We start from the raw sequence: 15,397 nt of genomic DNA, 5'->3' as shown, positions 1-15,397 counted from the left end.
CTAGAAAATGGGAAACATTCTTAGTCTTCTTTATCATTATCAGAGAACAGTGTTTCAGAAAATGGAAGCCCCTTTAGAAGAGCCCCACTCTCATCGCGATCGTATCATTGTTTCATTTTCTTCATAGTGCTTTTTCTTCCTTGGCTGTTTTTTCCTTGCTTATTTTCCACTGCTCCTCCAAGCCTCTCCTCGGGGCCTACAACAGAGGCTACCACGGAACGTTCCTTCAACAGGCTTTGGGCCAAGGTCACAACGCTGGCTGGTGAAGCAGCCCGGACGATAAACAGACGGTAAGCTCCACGAGAGCAGGAGACAGGCCGTTTCCTCCTACACAGAGCCCGGAAGGAAGCCTGATCAATAAACACGTGCAGGGAAATAAAAGGGGGAGGGAGGGAGGAAAAAGGATGAACGAATGGAAACATTCCCACGAGGGCCCGGAGAGCGTCTGCAGCGATTCTCTCTCCTTGTGTAACGACCTCAGCGCAAGGTCTAAGCCAACACCGGGTTCCTGGAGGAGATGAAGAAACAGCACAGCCTGGAGAAACGACCAGAAGAAAGAGGAAAAACGGACAGAGAACAGAAGCGGAAACACACGAACCACTCTCATCAGCTCAGCGCTTTCACCGCAGAGATGAGCGGGTCCGGTTGCCATGGCGCCCACCAGCCAGAACGGCCTCAGCCCATTGGCTGAGATGTCAGAGCCAATGAGAAAGCGCGATGTTGGCGGGGCCTTAAGATGGCTGCCGGGCGGCTGGCTCCTGACCGGTGAGTAGGACTGATCGCCGGCCTGGCTCCCGGGCGGCTCGGACTCGGGCCTGCGGGGTCGGACAGGGCCGGGTGCGGGGAGTGTGGGCGGCCTCACGGCCTGTAGACCGAGGCGCCCCGGCCCGGGCCCACGGGAGCGTCGGCGGGGCCGGCCTCCCGATTTGCTCGGAAGGGGCGTCGCAGCGCCGTGTCCAGCCTGGTGGGTGGAGAAGGGTTCTCCGGCCGACCCCGGCCCCAGTAAGAGAGGTGAGGAGGCTTTGGGTCAGGGAAACAGGATCCTGTTTACCATCGCTCTGTCCCGGGAAAGGGCTGCAGCTAACGGGGGCGTCAGCAGCCTAGACATCCCGTCCCGGAACCTTCGGCACTAGTCCTGGGCCCGGGACGGGGCCCCCGCGTTGGGGACCGCAGTGGGGCACCGCTGCCGGAGAGCCCGCAGCGTTCCGGGCTGTGCAGCCACGCAGGAGGAGGCGTACCTCTCTAGAGCCACCTCCTTGAGCCTCGTAAGTATTTTCACGGCGACGTCGGACTTCCGATGAGCCTCGAAATGTTACTGGTTCCCTGTAACTCTTTCTTGGGTCTGTCTGAGGAAGCGTTTCCCAGCGCTGGACTAAACACTCTCTTTAATTAAAGCATGCAAACATGCAAAATCCTGCTAAATACACATATACAGTAGTTCATCTGGGTGATCGGATTGGTAACTGAAATCCTAAGGCAAGCCTGTACTTTCTAAGTTTTGGGGAAGAGGGAACACGTTTATTTCGTGACAATAAATAGGATGTTTACATTAATGTTGATGATACATGTTTAAAGTATTTTAGTTAAGTAACTAATTGCAAGTCACAGAAACCCCTTCAGATTGGTGGGTGGTGGTGTATGATTATTATACAAAGAAGGTTCACTCATATCAGACAAGGTTCAGGGTCCTCTGATTATTTGTAATTGAATACAAAGTATGGGAAATAAGCTTCATTTGGTGAAAATGAAATTTACATTTTGGAACATGAGAGACAGGAGACATTTACTCGTTAGACTGCTCAGATTATATCTTTTGTGTTTTAATTATAAGCAGCTGCCTGCTTGCCCACAAAATGTGACGGTCTTCCTTGAACATGACTTTGATATACGCACTTTAGTGTAGCATCTTACGTAGCTTTCTGCACTTGAACAGTGAGAATTTCTTTTTTTTCTTAAATTTTAGCAACTCTAGGATTACGGGCTAGAGTCATCCGTCAGACCCACTTTCAAACCTTTGTCTCCAAGAATATATTACCACTTAAAAGTATATAATTTGAAGCCGCAGGGTTCCATTTTTGTAAAAGAAGTGGATCATGATGTGTTAGGCAAGTCCATTACCTTATCTGTAAAAGGTAATAATTCCTAGTGGAAGGATGGCTGTGAGATTAATGGTAAATCAGTGCCTGTCACATCGTTTGCATGCTATGTATAGCAGTGACTTGCTTTGTTTCCTTTTTCTGGTTCTGTGTGCTGTCATAGCTGGGGTTTTCTTCCCTTTCGCTAGAGCATCTTTCAGGTGTCCTGTGCGAAGTGCATAGTCTAATTGGGGACTGTTAATTTTGGCGGGGGCAGCTAGTTGGGGTATTGGGGTTTAATCACTATTACATCTGGCTGGGAGAGAATGGATTGTTGCAGGAAAGAATGCAGTGACATGTAATACTGAAATCCATAAAGAAACGTTTTAAAGCTGCAAGACATCTCAGAGATTATCTGAATAGACCTTCATTTTATAGCTTAAGAATGGAGACCCAGACAAAATGCACTGGCTTGCCTGCAATCATTTTGCTCAGGACTAGAAACCTGTCTTCAACTTTTAAGACCAAGTCTTCCTGCTGTACCAGCCATTCCCAAGTTTTTCACAACCTATAGTAAACCTCTTTTACTATAATTTGATATCTTTATGAGTGCCATATTTTGAAAAATTGTATCTACTAAAGTATATTAGTTTTTAAAAAATAAAAATCAGGTCTGTAGCCACCAATCAGAGCCTCCGACCAATGAATATATGGTGCAGAATAATGCCTCAGTGAATTTAAGTCCCCTCATCTAAAGGTGGATGATGTTGTTTAAGGGAAAAAAGTATGTTGGTCTTTTTGAATATTGAAAGTAGCTTAGAGACCTCCATTACCATCTTTATAAAATTGTACAAACCTTTGATTAGGAATTGCTGAACTGTGTCATGTCTTCTTGATGCATTGCGACCTGCCCAAGTGTGCTAAATAAATAGTGACTGTGGTAGGTTTTTAAGAGCAAGAGAAAACCCAGCCATTCAGACTAGAATGATACATAAATATTTTCAGTTCATAATAAATTGTGTCAGCCCAGGATGTGTTCTTGGCTGTAGTGTGCACAGAATTATTTTAAAAAATAATTGTGGAATGGAAAAAAAAAAAAAAAGAAAACCCTTAACTTAAAAAGTAGAGAGTATATGAAATGAAGAGGGCGATATTCGAAACCATGGAGTAAAAGGGCTTCTGAATCATTTGAGGGGCAACATGATTAAATGAAAATTTATTTGCATTACAGACTAAAAACTGAAAGCTTATATATTAATAATACATAGATTGTTGTATGGACCTGGCTAGAATCTACTCTAAAAGACTTAAGTTTCTAGTTGTCTGGTATACCACATCTCTTGGGGATAACTGATTTTCAGATTTAAAGGATAATTTGGAGTGATCTGCTTTAAAATAAAGGAATATACTTGAAAGGTGCGGCTTGAGAGATGCTCCAAAGAATCAGAATAGCCAAAACAGAAGTAACATGAGGCCTAACATAGTACAGTTGGAAACGTATGAAAGATATGTGTATGCTTGGAATAGACAGTTCTGGAACATGAGCCCAAAGCGTGTGACAAAGCATCCACCCACTCTGGCTGGTTTACATTCAAGCTGCTGCTGTGGGCAGCTCCACTTCGAAGGTTCCTCAGTGAGTTCTCTGTGTTTTTCAGGGGCCACTTGTATTTAGGTGTTTTTTGTTTTTGTTTTTAAACAATTAAGGAGAATGGCTCATTAAAAATGTTTTAGGAGGTGAGCTGTAAAACATACTGTATTCAGATTTTGTCCTATTTTTTTGGATTTAGATGTAGAGTCCAGTTTTTATAAGTTATTTTGATTTTATTTTTCCTGTGGGCATACACAAGAAATCATTCCAGCCGATGCCGCACTGACGGCAGTTCTTAATGTCACAGCAGCAAGAGCTAAAAACGTGAGTTGAGAGAGTCCAAAAGGCAATCAAAAATAGATGCCTGCTTGAGGGCTGATGAGGAAAGGGATGTCCTCTCCAGGGCAGCTGAGACACACATTGGGGTGCCCAAAGCCTAGCCTCCCCTGTAGGGGTGCCGAAGTCGCGGTCCGTTAAAAGAATGGCCTCTCCGAGAGGCACGTGTCTTTAAAAACAGCCACAAGTGAGGTGTGGGCTGAGTGGGACTTGGCTGCTGGTGGACAGAAACTTGCTGCCTATGTTGAATGTCGGCTCCTTGAAGTTCGGCATTGTTGACCGTTTTGTGCACTGCTGTCCCCGTGTCTGCAAGAGTGCCTGGCACATAGTGGGCCTGCAGAAGATACTGTGGACACGGAAAGGAAACCATGGTTTCAAGCATAGAAGAATCCCAATTATGCAAAGAAAGCTAAATTTGAAATTTGTCATTATGCTTAAATCCTGAAATGGATCATGAGCCTAAAGGTAGATTACATGCCAGTATCAAAGCCATATTAGAGCTTAATATTGCTCTCCTCCCCCAGCTTTTCAGAGCAGTAGAAATATTTTTATTCATCGCATAACTCCTATTTTTTAATACTGACATATTTTACATGATGTCCTTTGTGCTGGTAGAGTATCTCAAGATGACCTCCATTCCAACTTTTAAAATCCTCACGCCTGGCGTAGGGATGCATCCAAGTTTTATGGAGCCTGGAGCTTATATAATTTTGGGTCTCCTGTTTAAGAAAAAGAGGAATACATATTCTAAATAGAAAATTAGGTATAATGTTTTGTGGAAATGAACCTTAAAGCTTAAGCTTCATTTGCTTCTGGTTTTGTTGCTCATTTCAGAAAACCAGATACCAACATTTTTTATAGGAACCTCACGTGAACCTATGGAAATCAGGGAGAAATGATTTGCATCAACTTTTAAGTGAATACACTTCAGACATTAGAAACTTCAAAACTATCTTATGAATGCTGCCACCCATAATAGAAGTGATCAAAATGTACTACATAGCTGCAGAAATAATAACAGCAAAAAGAACTTAGTCCCCTAGGACCCCCTGAACACCATGTGAGCGCTTCCATGGCTTCTCTCATGTAATCCTCAGAATAACCCTGTCTGCAGTATAATTGTCCCTGTGTTACAGATGCAGAAACTGAAGGGTTAAATGATTCTCACATACCGCTAGTATACGTAGGACAGGGTTAGCCTTGGAGCAGTTAGATGTCAGAGCCCTTCCTCTTAAAAAGCCAGGAGAGTGTTTTGGGGAGGCTGTTTCAGAGAGCTAACAACGGATGCATCTGGACCGAAGTGGCAAAAAAGGAAGATCTGATTCTTTGGACCTGGGAGGAGGTTCTTAAAGTTATCAGGACTGCATTATTCAAGGTCATGGAAAAGTCCATGATGTCTTTGTCTTTTGTCACTAGGTGAATCATATTGGGGGCAGAAAACTCAGCAAAAAAAGATTTCCATCCTTCCATTTATTCCTTCAGGTTGATAGTAGGTCATGAGCAGTACAGCTAACTTCTTTCTTTTAGACAACTTGTACACAAACTGGTTTTGGCTCAATATGTGTGCTGAAATGGACTGTGCAGCGGGTTAAAGGTGAAAATCTACTCAGTTATCATAACTGAGTAAATTGGTTGCAACTCTCAGTGTTTTAAAATAATTTTTATTAAACTTAACAATAGCTAATGGTTCTTTCTACCATGGGAAGTATAGCTAATGCTAAATATTATTCTGAACTTTAACATTAGTTTCCCAAATATAGTATTATTATTCAAAAAGCTCTATGTTTTTGTTAAAATGTTAGGATTATACTCCAGTTAATATTATTTTAGCAAACAGTAAAAAATTTTAAGCGAGGAGATATATATTTTTTATTACCATCACACTTTTCTCAAACTACTTGTACAACTTAATATTTTCTCTTTGAATAATTGTTTGCCTGCTCCTCAGTAAGTCCCCTGAACGTTTTATACATTCAAATACAGGTGAAACAGTCAACTTTGTTTTCTCCAGTTGTTACGGCTTGGAATGCAGTATTATCGTTCTTAAATTGCCCGCGGTGTATATTGTTAGGCTCTTAGCATTCTTGAGTAATGGATTCTTTTACTGGATTTTTTTTTTTTTTTTTTTTTTGAGGCAAAATTATGCATATAATAGAGAATCAAGGTCCTGTTTTCTTCAGGTCATTCATCTATAGGTGTGTGTTGTAAAACTTGCTACACTATTTTACACTTTCTAGTTACACAACAAAGAGTTTAATTAAATTAATATGGAGGGCATAGCCCATAATATTTTTTAAAAGTTTAGATGGACTCTTCTCAAATTAGGTACATTGATTAGACTCTGGGGGTGTCATTTAATGGCTTTAAAATTCTTTCAAAGAGGTCTAAGTTTATCCTTTTCCCTTTAGGAGAAAAGATGTGGAGTGGGCTGCTCCCTCCTGGCCTAAATGAAAGTGATGTGGAGTTGAATTCTGAAGATGAAGACACGTTAGAGAACTCTGGATTTAACTCACAGGAAGATAAAGATGAGACCATTACAAAAACAGAGAGCTCAGATTTCCCTACAGATGGACCAAAAACTGAAGCAGAGGCAAATGTAAATAATGCTTATGAAGAGTGTCCTTCCGGAATTCCCTTACATGTGTGGAATGTAGGTTTTTTCTGATGTGTTCATGTTAAAGCCTGTGTCTCTGTCATGGTCAGGATGTGTATGTTCTTGGGAGGGAATAGGGAGGAAAGATTGACTCAGAATTCTTCTATTACTCTGTGGGTCTGTGATCAGTCCGTGGCCCACTCAGAGCCGTGCTTTATTTTTGTTTTGTTTTTCATAAAAAGAGGAAGAAAACATTTAGTAGGATTAGCGACTTTGCCTAAAATGATATAGGAGCAATTTCTATTTTAATTTTATCTTTTTGTTATCTGTGAGTCATTGGGTTTTCCTCTCAGGTTATCAGATTAACTTGTTTAGAAATTAAGGTAAGATGAAAATTCAGGTTGTGAAAGAGTCTTGGAGAATGGAGTATCTCAAGAAGAACTTAAGTTTACATTTATAAGTACTAGAATTTAATTTTTTATTAATACGTTTATTTTTTGAATGTATGCTTTACCTCAAAATATATTTTCTTTTTTTTTTTTACTTTTGCATAGAAATTTCAAGAATTGCATAAAAAACACTCTGAACAGAAAATCTCCACTTCAAGATTCAGAAGGAAAAAGAGAAAACGCTCCAGAAAAGGTGTTTTGTTTTAATTCAGGTTAATTGTCAATAGTGCTAATGTTAAACTGTAATTGAGCTCATTAATTTTTTAGTAAATGTAATTTTGAAATAACAACTAAATACTTAACTATTAACACTTTGTGAATTCTTTTCAGGTAAATTGAAGAATGAAGAAGAATCTCATAGGTAAGTGGAATTACAAAAATTTGTTTATTGTAGACAGTATTTGTGGAATTTGTACAAATAGTTCAATATTAACCTTTGAAACATAAGAACTAGTTGGTTGTAATATAATTGCAGTAATCAGTTAAAAACAATAAAAATAAAAATGAGCACATTTAGGGAAAAATGTATTGTCTATCTTTTTATAGTGAACAGCCCTCAAGTGAAGCCCAGTGGAAGGAACTTACTCAGTATTTTGGAGCCAATGACAGATTTGAACCCCCTGTTAAAAAGAAAAAAGTTGAGAAGGTAAGGTCTTTTTTATTGCATCTTGTGTTACCCAGTAGGAAATGTTTGTAATTGGCCTTACCTAAGGTATTTCTCATTAACTCATTCAGTGAAAATGTTAAAATGCTTACTGGTGCCAACAAGATGCTAGTTAAACAAGTAAATATATAGTTACAAATCATTAAAAAAAAAAAAAAAACTGTTAAGAAAGACACAAACAGGGTGTTGTGAAGAAATTCACATGGAGGCCCCACTTGAGCTCATTGTGGTCAGGGAAGGCCCTGCTCAGAAGACGCTATTGCGCCGAGACCTAAAGGACAGGAAGTAGCCGCCTAAAACAGGAGTGCTAGTATGTCATAACCTGGACCAAGGTCCTCGGGGAGAAGGCGTCGTCACAGCACACGAGTGACTGCGAGGAGGCCAGCCTGGCTGGAAGGCAGTCAGTGAGGGGGCTGGGGGGTGGCCCAGGATAAGACTGGACAGGCAGGCAGGGTCCACACTGTGTCGGGCTGTAAGGGCCACAGAAAGGACTTGGGTTTTAGTCACATTGCAGTTCCGAGTCACTCAGGGGTTTTAAGTTATAGGAGTGACATGATCTAGATTGTGTTTTAAAAGATTGCTGTTATGTAGAGAACGGGCTGTGGGCCAGCAGAAGTAGGTGAGGAGAGACCCGGTAAGAGACTTCTAGGCCAGAGGCCATGGCGGCGTGAACAAGAATGCTGCTGCTGAAGATGGAGGAAAGTGGGAGGGTTTGAGGCTTACGGTGGACGTTTACAGTCCACTAGGGCAGTGTTTGCCTCTGGGTTGTCTGTGAGGTGATGGGGAGGGCTTGGGGCATGAGGAGGGACAGAGCCAACCCAGGCTTTACCTGAAGCAGTGGTATGAATAGTGGTGCTCGTTATGAAGATGGGAAAGCTTGGCAGGGGAGAAGATCCAGAGTGGGGCCTCTCCAGAGGTCAGTTTGGGGCATGGCCGATATCAACAAGCCGGAGCAGAATAGACTGCTGGTAAGATGAGGCAGAACCTCGAAGGAGAGTCTAAGCTTTAGAAACACGCTTGGGAGTTGTCAGTCCCTAGATGATATTAATACCGAGTAGAAGCTTGAGTGAATAACTTAAATATTCACATCAGAGTGATGAAAACACCACTGAGTGGTAAGGTTAGAGGCGTAGGGGCCTGCCTGGTTGAGGCGCAGGGGCCTGTCTTGTTGAGGCGCAGGGGCCTGCCCGTTTGAACCCCAGGTATATTATATCTTGTGTGTGTAGACACATACCTCCTTTATGGGTCATTGCTTAGACTATGGTGTGTCCATAGAGACCATTACCATTTTCTGATTAATCAGTCTTTCTTGTGATAAACCTTTGGTTTTCAACCCATTGTGGGGTGGTGTTGCATCATTGAGGGCATGTGCGTTAAGGAACTAGCACGACAGAATTTTACATGTGAACTTGAGATTCCAACTTTGTCAAGTATTCTTGTCGTTTAGTTCCTAGAACACTGGGGAGTAGAAACCAGGATCATTTTCTGTGACAGCTAATTACAGGCACTGCGCAATCTCTTTTTTTACACAAATGTTCAAGCAGTTGCAGAGTTTTCTTACAAAGAAAGATTATTGGTAGAATTGAAGCTAAAACCCAGTGTTGATTACACCATCCTCAGCTCCCTAGCTTTGCTGGGGAAGGGGCTGGGAAGCATTTTAAAATGTAATCATCATGCATTTGACCCTTAAGATTCTGGTGGGCTGATGAGGGGGATGCTCTTGACTGTACCACACCTGTTCCGAAGCATCAAGAAAGAGGGGCCGACAGACGTGGTCCATGGGCCATCCTTGGACTAGATAGTTCTTTTGAGGGAAAAAAAGGCTTAAATATTGGTTCTCATAGGAAATTTATTTTTAATTTTTACCTGTGAAATAGGTGGTCTTTGATCTTCAGTTATTTATAGTATTTGTTGTTTTCTCATAACTGTACTGACTTTAGAATGTCTAAGTTATTTCTCAGTGAAGTTAAAGCCATGAAATTTAATTTTTAATCATTGTAAAAAGTAGAACTTTTGAGAGTATTTTTTACAATTTATCTGTGTTAGAATTTTATTATTACCCTACATATATGAAATTGTACCTTCTTGATACTGGCTGGATATGCCTAACTCTTATTCATTGTCTAAAGTTTGTAATTTGTGTAGAGTAACTTTAATAAGAGAGACTAAGATTCCTTGTGCAAAATATTTTAAGACAACTCAGTTTTAGGAACTAGTGTTCTATTTTATGTTACATATTAGATGTATTCTAGAAAGAAATTATAAGTCAAACATCATTTTAAAAATGAGGTTTCTGTTTAAAGGAAGACTGCTGTAAATTTTTTTGTGATCACCCATTGATGTATTTTATGTTTGCATTTTCTTAACGGTAGACGTTACTCTATGAATGGCATCTAAGAAAGGGCAATCTTCTAAAACAAGCAGCCAGATGCCGGGCAGTCTTATATCTGCCCAGGATTTGCCAACACTATTCTAAGAAGAAATGCAAGCCTAAAAGGAAAGGAAAGATTTAGTGAAGCCAGATGATTCATATTCTCGTGGTAGTTCAGCATAATCACTGCCAGCGGGGTCCCCATCATCCTTTGGTTTGGGATCTCCGCTCGGCATGCACCCCTTCTGCAGACACATAGGTCGACAGTAAAGACTGTCCGCGGGGGAGGCACCGAGGTGAAAGCTAAGAATGAGGGAAGGTCCAGCAGGTGGTGGTTGATGCTCAGGAAACCTGGAGAGGAAAACAGACAAAACCAGCATAGGTTCCTAGTTCGTTATTTTATTTCTCTGGGGCAGAGGCTGATCTGTTACCATGGCTCAGAGGGCCTTTCTCTTCTCTATTCCCCTGACCCTCAAGAATGGTAACACAAAGCAAACTTTTTTTGGAGGGGTGGGGACGACTTCTTAATCTTATGTCTATCATTCGTCTTTTTTTTTTTTTTCCCCTGAAACTGCCGAGCTAAAACTGTTGCTCGGTCACGGTTGTACATTTACACACTGCTTCCACCTGTTTCCTCTTTCCTCAACAGGGCAGAGAGGTTTCTATTTTTAAAGTAATCTTCCTGATTTCCAAAGCTGTTTTAAAGTGTACTTTGTATTAAGTATAACCATAATTGTGTTTCTGGCAGCAGTCTTGGGATTTACTAATAATTCTGTAGTCATTATTTTCAATCTATATGGGAAGTTATTTAGAATAAATTTCACTCATCAATTTCATTATAAATGTCTCAAGTATTATTTAGTTGAATTAATTAGATTAGTTAGCAGTCATTATTGAGGTAGTTTTATGTATTTTTTTTTAATAATTTGTTTTTATTTTATTTTATTTTCTTTTAGAGGGGAAAGGAGAAAGAGAGGGAGAGAAACATCCCTGTGTGGTTGCCTCTCACTTGCGCCCCCAAATGGGGACCTGACGTACAACCTAGTCATGTGCCCTGACTGGGAATCGAACCAGCGACACTTGGCTCACCGTCCAACGCTCAATCTACTGAGCCACAGCAGCCAGGGCTTTATGTATTCTTAATGGGTACTTTCCGGCATGGAAAACCAGGGATGCTTTTAATTTTTCGAGTAGTTGCACAATGCCTTTGATGAGTTTTTCTGTTGTTGAGGAAATTGGTATTGTACAGTATTCCCTCACTTATCGCGGGTATTACGTTTCAGACCCCCCCTGTGAAGAAGGAACCTTACATTTATTCTACACTCTTAAACCTACGTAACTTTAACAACATACGTACACAGTACCGCAAAATCCTGCGATATAGCGAAAAATCCGCGATAAATAATTAAATATGATATTTTTAAAATCCCACGATACATGGAGGCCGCGATAAGTGAACCACGATATAGAGAGGGACTACGGTATAGTGTAACTTTTTTCAAATTTACTTTTTTTAGTAGACTGCTTTTTCTAACCAGCATCTTACTTGAAATTCCGGTACACAGATTGGATAAAAGTCTGGGGCTTGAGTGGGTAGGCAGGAGGGCAGGGCTGTTGTGGTGGGTGTGGAACTGGGTGGGGGCTTGTACCATGGTGTTCCCCTGGTGTCAGTTACAGAGCATTGTCTCTTGAGCCATGTGATCCCTGTGGGGTGAGCAGGTAGGGCCAGTATGATTCTCAGAATATAGATGAGAAACTGAAGCCCAGCAAGATTCGTCTAAGAAAACAAACAGAACAGGTGAGAAATGAAGTGAGATTGTAACCCAAGTCATTTGACTCCAAATACAGGTTTTTCTGAAGTAAAGCCCAACTTAAGTTTTTATTTACCTCACTCAAATAATTTAAGTGGATAGGATCCATATATGAAGGTAACAACACTAATTCTTATCCCTATCCTTTCTTTATGGAGAGATTACCTAATTTTTTTCTAGATATTCAGGTCTAATCATAGTTCAGCAAACTTGAGTGGCTAGTTCACTTGTATTAAGCTTTAAAAATTGAATATATTACATATTCAAATAAATATTTAGCAAAATTTCTTTAGAACTATATTGTGGTACAGTTTGACTTAAAAAGCTTTAATCGCATGTTGAAAGATATTCTCCATAAGCACGTGTGGATGGTTGATCCTTAATGTTAAACCCATGAATTCCTTGGATAGTTGTAGTACTGCCTCCTTCACAAATGCAGCTAAATTTACGAGTAACTAGAAGTTACTTTTTGCCTCATGGGAAACTGTTAAATTCTGGCCTTCGGTGATTTTTCCCCTGTGGCCAAATTGCCATCCCTGAATTTGTCTGTCCATATTAAGACATATCTTAAGCTAAGTTGTGATTCCTGCCAAAAGGCATCTTAAAAGCACACCACGGCCCTGCAGGGTATGAGCGGCCTTCTGTCCTCCTGCCCCTCCTGTGGTAAAAGACATCCTAGGTAATCACTGCAAAGCTTACTTTTAGGTCCAACTCAGAACTTTTAAAGAGCCTTAATACTCAAATCTTATTTCCAGAGACTTGCTGACTCAAGGTAGAATCCTTGGGCCTTGTGCTTGGGTCCAAGCCCTTGAAGAGCTGTGGTTAGGTCTGTAGCCATATAGAGCTAAGCCTTCTCTTTGTTTTAATGGTGGCCTCATATTTAGATATAATATGAGCAACTTACTGAATAACTGCCATATTTTAAGAACTTTGATAGGTATTTTATATATATTTTCTTTGGCCCTCATTATAACCTTGCAAAGATTGTGGCATTATTCTCGTTTTTACAGGTGAGATAGTTATAACCTATTGAAGTTTAGGAACTCACCCAGGTTGCTTCGCTAGTAAGTAGAGGAGCTAGAACATGAACCTGGGCCTGACCTCACCAGCCATGCTCTTTGTAAATTGCTGTTAAGTTATGGTGTGAGGTGATGGGATTGTCTTACCTGAATGAGTTTGTACTAAGGTAAGCGTTGGATGTTAATGTCTTCTTATAAAAGCAGAAAGGTTGGGTGTGCACATGAAACCAGAAAATTTTCAGAGCCAAAAGGAACTATTATATTTACTTAAGTAAGTTGCCAAAAAAGAAAAAGGAGGGGAAAAAAACAGTTATATCCAGTGAAACTTTGTAGAAACTTAAAAAAACAACACCTTTTAATTAAAAGAGATAAAAAGCAAAGTTGACCGTACAGGTGGAATTGTAGGATTTTATTTCTAGGAGAGTATTTTGGTCTTCCAAGCCAATACTCTCGTTTCCTTTAAGGAAACTGACACGTAAGAATGAAGTACCTTGTTTACCCAGAGCTGTGACCACATTCCCTGACTTCTGGTCCCGTGTTTTTCCTACCATATTACGCTGTCTCCCTTAGGGGCTGCTCCAGATGGCTGGGCAGTGGAAGGCGGCCGATGGTGAAGAGAGAAATCTGTAATTTTAGATGATTTATTTTTAAGTGAAAATAATTCTTAATAAGCTCAGCAGCCATACACATTTCGAGAAGAGGGGCATGTTCTCGTTTTGCCCTTTGTGACTTTGACTTGTAAGCTGTGGCCCCACCCATGGTGGCCGAAGGGAAGTTAGCAAGCTGACCTAATAAGCAGACCGCTGGTTTATTCACAGACATTGGTGGTAAAAGCAGGGTGGATGCCCTTTTGTTTACTGACCTGTGACCTAGTCAAGGTTGTGGAATAAGGGAACGTAGCACCTAGATGTGACATGATCTCAGGAAGCCTAGGCACTTGGAGGGAAACACACAGAGCTGCCGTGTGGAATGAGCAGGACAGGCTCAGGAATGGAGGCTGTGAGTGCCCGGGCTGCTGAGGTGAAAGACTGGAGATCAGCTCTGGGTTGAGGTATCCGACTACCCCAGAATTTGTGGTACAGGGAAAACTGAAGTTTGATATGAGTGCCGTTTCCACATAGCTCAGAGGCATTTGTGGGGATACCTAATATTCTACGCAGGAAAGAGAGGCCATGGTTTTAGCGTTCCTTGGATGAAATACTTTATTTCTACTATAAAAATAAATAATAATTAAAATGTCCCACGTGCAGGTACTATGCTGCCCTAGGTTCTAGGAGCCCAAGATGGAGAAGATATTCTCCATGGCCTCAAACAATATAGATTCTAGTAGTAGGAAGATTTATATATAAATAAGTGCAATAAAATGTGACTTTTTAAACATAGGGTGCTATTACCCTAATATGACTGTGCAGAGTTCTCTTGGGAACTTGTGAAAGCAGTGGCTGTGTATAAATGTTTCCCATTTGAGTGGGGTTCTTCCAGCATTCCTGTACCCCTGGGTTACCACACAGTAACACAGGCTGGGTGAGTGTCCCCTGTGGGGGAGAAACTGGTCTGGCTGCTGAGACGCACCACGCCAGTAACTCAGGTGCTACCCGTAGTGAGCCCGGAACCCGGGGGGGAGGCAGACACACCGCTCGCTGTGGCGTGTCAGATCAGCCAGTGCTGGAGGGTAGTGGGGAGCACTTAGGTGCTGGGCGGGGGCCTGGGTGTACAGGGAGGGGGGGGACCTGCATGGAGGGAGAGGGCAACATTTGACACGAGGCTTACAAGGATGATCAAGATTTTTCAAATGGGAACACATCGAAGGCACAGGGAATGTGGAGAATTGTGACTGTGGCCAGAGATTCGGAAGTACAGCATTGACCAAGCTGGGGCAGAGAAAACATTTTGGGACCCTGTTGTGAAGGGATTTGGATGCCATTCAAAAGGAGTAAGGAAGTGATACTGTGTTAAGCTGGGCAATGACATGGTATCCGCTTTAGAAAGACGGGAGACCAGTTTGGAGACAGTTATAATCTTTCAAACAAGAGGTTATGAAGCCCTGAAGAAGCGCAAGGAGGAGTGAGAGATGCTGCAGAAATCGAGTTAAGATAAGAGCACAGGATTGGAGGCGTTGACGCTGCCTGAGGGTTTTCTCGGGTGACTAAGGGGGTGGTCAGCTCTGAAGGAAGCAGGGCGGAGTGATGAGCTTGTTTTTAGATGTAAACATTGAAGGCCCTGCCTTTAATATGAAGGTATCTAGCGAGTAGCTGGAGCTGTAGATCTTGATACAGGTGAGAGGTCAGTGGTGTTAAATTAGATGGATACAAAGCAGCTTATGTGAATTAACTGAAGCACTAGGGTTGAGTTACTTGGAAATGAAGAGTAAGGAGAGCCCATCACAGAACCTGCAGGGTTACTCTAACTAAGGGGCAACAAGAGGAGACCAGGGCCTTCAAAGGATATTGAAGATGGATATTTGGGGAGATAGTTTTAAGAATGAACATTA

At 41.6% G+C, this 15,397-nt stretch overlaps 1 protein-coding gene across 3 annotated transcripts in view; it reads left to right on the top strand.

The window, feature by feature from the left end:
- The first annotated feature begins 677 nt into the window (after positions 1 to 677).
- The window catches only part of FAM204A (family with sequence similarity 204 member A), a 30,550-nt gene continuing 15,830 nt past the window's right edge, over positions 678 to 15,397 (top strand). The window contains exons 1-5 of one of the 3 annotated variants that reach the window (XM_090278676.1): positions 678 to 765; positions 6,408 to 6,595; positions 7,147 to 7,234; positions 7,372 to 7,402; positions 7,588 to 7,687. In XM_090278676.1, coding sequence (XP_090134802.1) covers positions 693 to 765; positions 6,408 to 6,595; positions 7,147 to 7,234; positions 7,372 to 7,402; positions 7,588 to 7,687 — 480 coding nt within the window. In that variant the 5' untranslated portion in view covers positions 678 to 692. Of the gene's footprint in view, positions 766 to 1,185; positions 1,266 to 6,407; positions 6,650 to 7,146; positions 7,235 to 7,371; positions 7,403 to 7,587; positions 7,688 to 15,397 lie in introns of those variants that run through there. The other 2 variants (XM_090278675.1, XM_090278677.1) reach the window with 2 other exon arrangements.

This window comes from Furipterus horrens, unplaced genomic scaffold, assembly GCF_987537825.1.
Source record: "Furipterus horrens unplaced genomic scaffold, mFurHor1.1.pri manual_scaffold_5, whole genome shotgun sequence".
In the NCBI taxonomy this organism is placed as follows: domain Eukaryota; kingdom Metazoa; phylum Chordata; class Mammalia; order Chiroptera; family Furipteridae; genus Furipterus; species Furipterus horrens.
This window is presented reverse-complemented; position numbering and strand designations above follow the sequence as displayed.